The sequence below is a fragment of the Anarhichas minor genome, unplaced genomic scaffold (genome assembly GCF_050575085.1).
Source record: "Anarhichas minor isolate MPS153535 unplaced genomic scaffold, ASM5057508v1 ptg000024l, whole genome shotgun sequence".
Taxonomy (NCBI): Eukaryota; Metazoa; Chordata; class Actinopteri; order Perciformes; family Anarhichadidae; genus Anarhichas; species Anarhichas minor.
In genome coordinates, this window is record NW_027466470.1 from 17,322,777 (window position 1) to 17,330,877 (window position 8,101).

General features: G+C 43.9%; 1 protein-coding gene across 3 annotated transcripts; it reads right to left on the reverse strand.

The window, feature by feature from the left end:
• Nucleotides 1-402: 402 nt before the first annotated feature.
• On the reverse strand, nucleotides 403-7,433 carry LOC142956649 (NAD-dependent protein deacylase sirtuin-5, mitochondrial-like). Of its 3 annotated transcripts, none has more exons than XM_076098316.1 (9): nucleotides 7,287-7,433; nucleotides 5,940-6,044; nucleotides 4,940-5,073; nucleotides 4,289-4,514; nucleotides 3,502-3,589; nucleotides 3,281-3,334; nucleotides 1,938-2,061; nucleotides 1,675-1,790; nucleotides 403-1,379 (listed from the first exon to the last, which is right to left on the reverse strand). In XM_076098316.1, the coding sequence occupies exons 2-9, from the start codon at nucleotides 6,037-6,039 to the stop codon at nucleotides 1,307-1,309; spliced, it is 915 nt and encodes a 304-aa protein (XP_075954431.1). In that variant the 5' UTR covers nucleotides 6,040-6,044; nucleotides 7,287-7,433; the 3' UTR covers nucleotides 403-1,306. The 3 variants fall into 3 exon arrangements, with proteins under 3 accessions (XP_075954431.1, XP_075954432.1, XP_075954433.1); XM_076098317.1 differs by lacking the exon at nucleotides 7,287-7,433 and adding an exon at nucleotides 7,085-7,111; XM_076098318.1 differs by lacking the exon at nucleotides 7,287-7,433 and adding an exon at nucleotides 6,233-7,070.
• Nucleotides 7,434-8,101: the final 668 nt, after the last annotated feature.

Below are 8,101 nucleotides of genomic sequence, written 5' to 3' on the forward strand. Positions count from 1 at the left end.
CCATCAATTAATACTGACTGAACTGATAAAATGTATGTAGGTCCATGTTCAGAGATGGGCCGGGATAACAGACGTCACACTCTGCTCCTCTCTTCAAACCGTTTCCATTCTCAGCAGCATTACGATTGAAGTCGATACCGTTTCCCCGGCTCGGCCGTTACAAATCTGAGTTCACCGATGGCCTCGGGGCACTCGGGTCCGCGTTTCCTCTCGCTCGTGCATACTAAGAGAAGAATCTATGTGGATACAATATTGTTTTTTCCAGTGCCCTTTTCAGAGCAGCGTTACGCGTTGCTGTGAAATCTGCAGTTGGGATAGAAAGCTACATGCTGGCATCTGCTGTCCATTTGGGGCACACACACACACACACAGTACAGTACACTCAGTAATAAGACACAAACGTGCAATTAGTGTTTTAATAATTACATTATGCAGAATTGCAATGGCAGTATTCAGCATAATAAATTGTGCGTGATGTTGATGGGCAAAAGTAGTTGTTAAAAAAAAAAAAAACAGATAATCATGTTCTCAAATATATGATTGCATTCACTTTTAGACAGTTTACAGTTGATTGACACACCTTTTTTGAAAACAGACACCAATGTAAAAATGTATGATGAATAACTCATGATATTTATGTCACAATAAACACATTCAGACAGCATGAGATGGAAATATTGCTGAATGAGGCTAGGACTGAAGGGACAGTATTCCCCCCCCCCCCCCCCCCTCTGTCCTTGGTCAGAAGCAGACTCCGTACACTCAACTAAATACTAAATCTCTGTAACATTGGTTGATTTGCACCTGAGATATAAAGCGAGCGTTTGGTCAAGGTTGTGTAAACAGTTTTAAAAGGCATAAGATTATGTTATGTACATCTGTTGATTCGGTGGAGAGAGAAAGAGGAAGATTCCCCGTGGACACCAGGAGTAATAGGTTCTGATCTACCGCAAAGCATTCACCAGCATCTAATACACAAGGTGTGTGTGGAATAACAAGAGCATCCTATGCCACTAACTACATACATAGTGCATTCCTTTCTGTATTAAAGCTGCATAGCTACTGCGTCAGACTCAAAGCAGCCAACATGTAAAACCTACAATATCCCATTTCCAGTTTATTGAGCTACACAGTATATTCAAGTATATAAAGAGATCCATATCAAAGTCTAAAAGAAGCTCTACGTTTACCTCTATCAAGCATCGACAGCTGAACGGTTTTTAAGGCAAACATCTGGATTACATTGGTCTGTTGAAGAAGCCACTGGTTGCTGTTCGTCAAGTCACTCTCTTTAAAAACAGGCTTCTTAAACAACCTCGGACTCATGTCGCGCCAAAGCTGGAGGCAGCGTGGTTCCACACGTACCCTGGAAATGGTACCTGAGACACACACACACACACACACACACACACACACACACACACACACACACACACACACACACACACACACACACACACACACACACACACACACACACACACACACACACACACACACACACACACAAGTCAGAACAGCTGGATGATGCTTACACTACCAGTGGATGGCAGTAAATATCAATATATTATCAGATCGTGCTTCATAACTCGCTGGTCTGGTTTCATTTGTAATTCAGACATCGTCACGCTGACTTCCTTCATTAGAAGCTAGATGGGTGTTTTTTACACTTACATGAAGTACTCAGTTTTTGGTGTTGTTTTGGTGTTGAATTCCGCCACTGGGATGCCCCTGGATGCAATCTGAGGGCCAAACATGGCTGCTGGGTACACGATTGAAGACGTGCCCACCTATAGGTTCACGACAGGGAGCAACGCTTTAATGTACAGCATTTCCTTTCAGGTCTAGTCCTGGAGAGATCCTGAGCAAATATGGTTTTATTGGTTGCACAAGAAAAGAGTAGGACGTGTATGCACGCGAAACTGAGGAATTCTCACCACCAGACAGAGGTCGCAGGTCTCCATCTCTTTTTCCACCTTGGTCAGGATATGAGAGTCCAGAGTTTCTCCAAAAAACACCACGTTGGGCCTCAGCAGACCGTGGCAGTCGCTTTCGCCGCACCTTGACACAGCGGAACCAAACAGGTCCTCAGACAATTCATCGTGTCATTCCGCATTCATCACAGAACAATAGGCCGCAACACAGAGGCGTGAATCCAAAGACAGACGCTGCTTGTGTGGCCACTGCAGCAGATGGTGGGGGGGGGGGGGGGGGGGGGCTTAGAGCAGGGGGGGGCTTAGAGCAGGAGGGAGCAGCAGGTGGTTAATACCACAAGTATCTCACAAGCATGGAGAAGGAATGGCACCTAATCCCTCTTATCCAAAGAGTGTAATTGGTAGAATACTGATTGTATGTATTCGGGTAATTGTAGGTAAAAATATTTTTTTTAAATTAAAGTGGTAAATAAAACAGTGGGATCAACCTCATCACACCATAGTACCACCGGTAAACACAGCAGTAACGTGAGCCGGCTGAGTGCAAAATCTGTGTTATATTGAAGCGGACCCTCCATCCGTCCATTCTTATCCACTTATCCAGGGCCGGGTCACAGGAGCAGCAGGCTGAGCTCTAAGGACATAATTCACCATAATCTGTGGTTCATGTCATGTGCCTTTTCTGTGTGGTTTTCCTCTTCACGCCGACAGTCGGGCACGGCCCCTTATTAAAAGCGTCAGTGTGTAACCATGGTAACGCAGTGTGTTCGGAGGAACATTTTCTCATAAATTCATGACCGTAATATTGCAAATTTGAGAGGCTTTTTACGTAAAGTTACGACTTTAATCTTGGAAATTCAGAGTTTTTTCTCTGACGACTTCCCCCCCGGCTCCTTAAGTCAATGTTTAATGAGCACAGACTGTACAAGATGTGGATATTCTGTTCCTTCATTATAACACTTGTCTGCTGCCATAGATAGTTCTGTGCGAGACAGGTTCACTCAGGATTTTCTTTTCCCACAACCTTCTTTTTTTTTTTGCTTGCACCTGCTCTTTACAGGGAGAGAATGTTTTCCACATAAAACTGGCACACAACAAAACTAAGCCAATCCAAATCTCCTGGTATTTGCACAACCCTCCTTCAAATGCATGTAGAACTAGAGAGAGAGAGAGAGAGAGACACTTCACTGCTGCCATGCAGAATGCAAAGACGACTGCGTTTTCAGGCTGGTGCCCCCGTTTAGTAAAAAGTAAACCTCCATGCGTACTATGCATCAGAAAAGCAGTACAAAAGGCGTAGTAAATCTGACCTCAGCGGTATTAATATGAGGTGACGGTAATCCTACCTGGGCAGTTTATCCACAGGAATCTGGGCATCAGCAACATCTGGGTCAGGTGCACTGCACATTAGGAGAACAGACACAGTGGGTTAAATTACTTTTTACCTGACACTTTGGGGGTTTAACTGAAGAGATCAGGCTACGCATCCTGCATGTTGATCAGCGCGCGCGTGTGTGTGTGTGTGTGTGTGTGTGTGTGTGTGTACTCCAGAGGTGCTGCCTTTTACCCTTTGTCCTTCAGGGCGGCACATATGGGGCTCCGCCTGTTCACGGTCACATGTCCACAGCTCACGCAGCGCGTCTCCAGCAGACTGCCTGCAGTTAGTTACACGCGGAAAAAAAACAAAACACACACAGCTGTTTTTCATCGAGGCCCGCCGGAGTCACACAAAACATCTCCCCCTCCACACCATGTATTGACAATGATGGTTTTGTTTTCCTCACTCTCACACAACTCGATTGAAGCCAGATTTTAGCAAAGAAAACTGTTTAACGTTTTGGTGTCGGTTTTACCGGAATCCACCCTTAAAACCGGAGGGAAAACAGAAAATCCAGACAAAACTGTCTTCTTCAGATCGGGATGTAGAGAATCAACACTTGAAATGACTTTTCAGAGTCGGTGTACCGACATTGAATTAGTGGCGAACTCTGTGGGCTCATGGGTTGTTTGTATGAAAGACCAACGACTCTGATCACTAAATGTTTCTATAACCCAGTAGAACCATGGGAAATGTCTCATGTGACTCAGCAGCAGCTTCAGGATTTCAGTTATGATTTACTTTACTAATCCGCAGAGAGCAATGAATCCGCTTCACTTCACCCTCCATGAGCATTTATGTCTCTAGATTGAAAACATTGAAACACAGTTCTGTTTTAGTCTAGATTTCTTTCCTGTAAAATGAGCATTCTGGGTAATAAAACCGTTCCCAATGAAATGATTCCAAAATGACTACGATCATGTCTGTTAGGTCCTGTGAAATGTCAGTGTGAGTGCATGACACCTCCGCCCCGCACCGTGAATCTTGAGCACGTGTTTGGACCCGGCCTGCCGGTGGAGGTCGTCTGTGCACTGGGTGATGACGACCACGGAGCGCCCCTGCTTCCTCAGCCGGGCCTCGCACTCTGCTATGGCCAGATGGGCGGCACTGGGCTTCTTGTTCAAAGCCAGCTCCCGTCTGTAGTGGAAGAACTCCCAGACCCGAGACGGGGTTCGAGAGAAGGCCTCTGGGGTGGCCAGGTCCTGAAGATGCATCAGCACAGGCGTGTTTTTAGGTCAGAACTCAAGACCACAAAAATATTCAGAGGCAAGAATTGGACGGATAGTGAAAGGCAGCACAGATTAAGTTTAAACACCTAAATTAGGGAGGGAGATTAGCTTTTTGTTTTTTGTATGAAAGACTATTTTGGATTCTCTCCTGGAGGTAAATCCTGCTGCAGCCCACGACAAGAAACCAGATTATGCAACAAACGCCGTTTCTCTCTTTGCTGGCGAGATAAATCCACTGAGCTGTGAAGATGTATTATGTAAACATTAACTACTCCCACTCCACAGCAACAACTATGAACCACAGCTGGATGTTAGACCAAACAAAACTTTGACCGAAATAAAAAGACAAAACATACACCCACGCATAACTGTGTGTGTTTTGCTTTTTAAGAAATTACCTGAGATTGCCACTTTCTCCACTTCTCGTTTTCTCCCCTGAAGGTTGGCACTCCGCTCTCTGCACTCACGCCGGCCCCTGTGATGATTGCGATGTGCTTGGCTTTGGAAAAGACCTCGCGGAATTCAGACATGTCTGGGAAATTACAAAGAAGGGCAACATGTGATGAATATTTTCTAAACCGTACCAACCATGGAACACTATGGAAGACAAGTCACAAAGCAACTGATCAAGATGTTGGTTAAACTGATCGTTTTCAACCCGGGATGCACCGATCAGGCTTTTTCAGTCCTGGTACTGATACCTGGGTTTTGGGTATCGGCCGAGAATGGATCCGTGTGTACGTGTGTATGTACATATATATATAAAAAAAAGTACTGAATTGTTATTTAATAAAATAATGGTATCCGATACCAGATCAATCCAGCCATTTGAGCTCGTCCTAATATGCAGCAGCAATTTTAACAGTCCACTAATGCCAAGGGGCAATATATCAGTAAGTATTACAATGTTTGAGTCATATATTGTAGTGTTTTCGGTGTCCCTGCCACAAACTTTGCATTAGTGGATTCAGGAACAACTGATCAATTATGCAATTATACAGATGTAATCATTAAACACTGGTTCACTAACATTGAGTGAGTTTAATAGTAACTTATCATCTAAATAGTGCTTGATTTAATTAGGTTTGTTTGTCATTCATTCGGAGTTACTACTTGATTGATTTTTCACTCATTTCCGACATCATTTGCTACGATTGTTTCTGTACCTTGTTGCAAAAGTACAGCGTAAAAGCTTCCCCTTGCGGGATCAATAAAGTACCTATCTATCTATCTATCTATCTATCTATCTATTCAAGATTTCGCTGAATGATTTTCTTCAGCACAGGGCCAGTCAGGAGGAGGGATGACCCGACTGGCTGATATCTATTGTTTGATGAAGGACTGATATTGACCTGCCACAGCAGCAGGCCAGCATTATACAGACAGCGTTCCTGTTACCTGAGTTGAGTCTCGCTGTGTCCATCAAAGGGCCTTTCATCACATGAGTGGAGCACATGCGAAGGCCCAGAGCAAAGGCAGCTCGACTTTGGAAAAGCATTGTCGCTATCCGTACGGACGACCAGAGGAACACATGAAAGACATGAAAAGAGAACACAAAAACGCAAACAAATTATTATATTGTTCTCACCGACTAGTGTTGGTTCACAGTGCGTGGTGACGATTTTCTCTATTTATATAACATGCAATCAGGACTTTTCTGCACTGAATATGAAGATGATTTACAAACTCACGTTGTGCAGCCAAGCATTGCTCAGACCTGCAGAACCTTAAATCCTAACAGGGAACCCCGAAGATACCAAAGATATGTCACGCTACATTTAGGACGCATGTATACAAAATGATGCAAAAGCATTCTGGAACGTCTGCAGTTGGTGTAATACTGCAGCCATAAAGAACATGTAGTCTTGTTTAGTTTATTCCTCTATGAATGAAGTGCAGGAAAAACAGCACAAGTTTTGACATTGAATGAGGGTATTCAATCGAAGTGAGCCTGAGCATGTGCAAACTGTTCCACTTTGTGTAACACTGAATATATGAAAAATAAATAGCAGACATGGCTGCAGGAGGAGGCCAGACCATTTGACACTGATAAGACCAGGACTGTGTATGTGCACCTTTTAAAAAAAAAAAAACGCACGAGTCGCCGCCATGATATTAACTGAGGAAATTAAAAATGTCGCCGAATGACTCCCGTCTCCCTCTAAATGTTGGACAGACTGCAAGCATATACATTTCCACTCTTGCTTTAAAAAGAAAAGCCTTAACACGCTAACGTGCTATACTTGTAGTAACATAACATCTGAAAACGAGTAGACTGGAGCTAAAAGTAAGAGGTAAGTTTGGTTTTAAACGGCCTAATACTACCAAATACTACCAAGTACAAACTACCAATAACAACAGACAATTGGGCGCGCCCTCAACCAGCTGGAGCCCGAAGCCACATGTGTCCCAACAGGTTTAACGGGCTGCACAGGCTCGTGTATGAAAGACTACAAAGACCTATGGACTTTCTGCACACGTCCTTTAGTTACAGTTGCACTCATTGTTATGGCTGTTTGTTGACCATCTTTAAACAGACTTACTTTAGCTCACATGTTGCGTAGTCCTTTAAATAAACTAACGTTACGTCGTGAACCGACGTTAGCTGGTGATTAAATCTCGTTGCGCTCTCTGTCACATAAACAGGAACTAAGTTGCACATCAAAACAGTTGTGTTTACGGATAATGTCGGCTGGAAAACAGGACGTGTAAATGCCCTTTCCTTAGTCACTTTATCGTACTCACCTCGCTTGAAGATACGGAGCAGAAAGTCACGTCGAGTTTGCTTGTTTAGGTTTACCTCTGTCACTGCAATGTATCTTGAGAGGTCGTAAAACGCACCACACTGTCGTAAACCGCGCTGTGACAAATGCTGATGAACTGAAGTTAAAAGAAAGTGTAGTTTAGGAGAGCCATCTAGTGGTAGACTGCCGGAAGTGTGATTCATTCAGGATGATTCATTCGTTCCCCTGATTATGGTCAGAGCAGCACTTCATGCTCCACCATCAGTCTATTTGCCGTGTTTCTATCCGTGTTTTCATGTTGCCTTGCTGCAAAACAAGTCTTTCATTTGCGGGACAATAAAGATCTGATGACTGAACTAATCACACATCACATGAAACTGCACTGGTCCCTCTTAATAACATATGGCCTTTTAAATATCTCCTTCTGTGGTTCTCACCATTTGTATGCTATATATGTTTACATGTAGGCTACATGTAGACGCATGAATGCCATTCGTTGTTTTTTTATTTACTTTTATTGTTGTATTACTGTAGCCTACTTAATTATGGTGAAGCCAATTTTTAACTGAAAAACTGAGCTCGATTTTGCCTTTTTTCCCATAAATTGCCATCATTATATATATATTTTCCACACGCTGCACCCGCCACCAACGCCTCTCTCTCTCTCTCTCCCTCTCTCTCTCTCTCTCTCTCTCTCTCTCTCTCTCCCCCTCTCTCTCTCCCTCCCTCCCTCTGTGAACTCCCTCCTCCCCATCGATAGCCACCTCTCAGTGTGAGTGGCCGAGGTTCTGCGTCTGCCCAAGTCGGCCGGCAGTC

What these genes read in the sequence shown, in the direction of transcription:
- LOC142956649 (XM_076098316.1), bottom strand. Translation starts at nt 6,039, where the DNA reads ATGCTTTTCCAAAGTCGAGCTGCCTTTGCTCTGGGCCTTCGCATGTGC. An exon ending in ACACGTGCTCAAGATTCACG is followed by an intron (nt 3,590 to 4,288) that starts GTGCGGGGCGGA and finishes AACTAACTGCAG; the next exon opens with GCAGTCTGCTGGAGACGCGC. An exon ending in CCTGCGACCTCTGTCTGGTG is followed by an intron (nt 1,791 to 1,937) that starts GTGAGAATTCCT and finishes GTGAACCTATAG; the next exon opens with GTGGGCACGTCTTCAATCGT.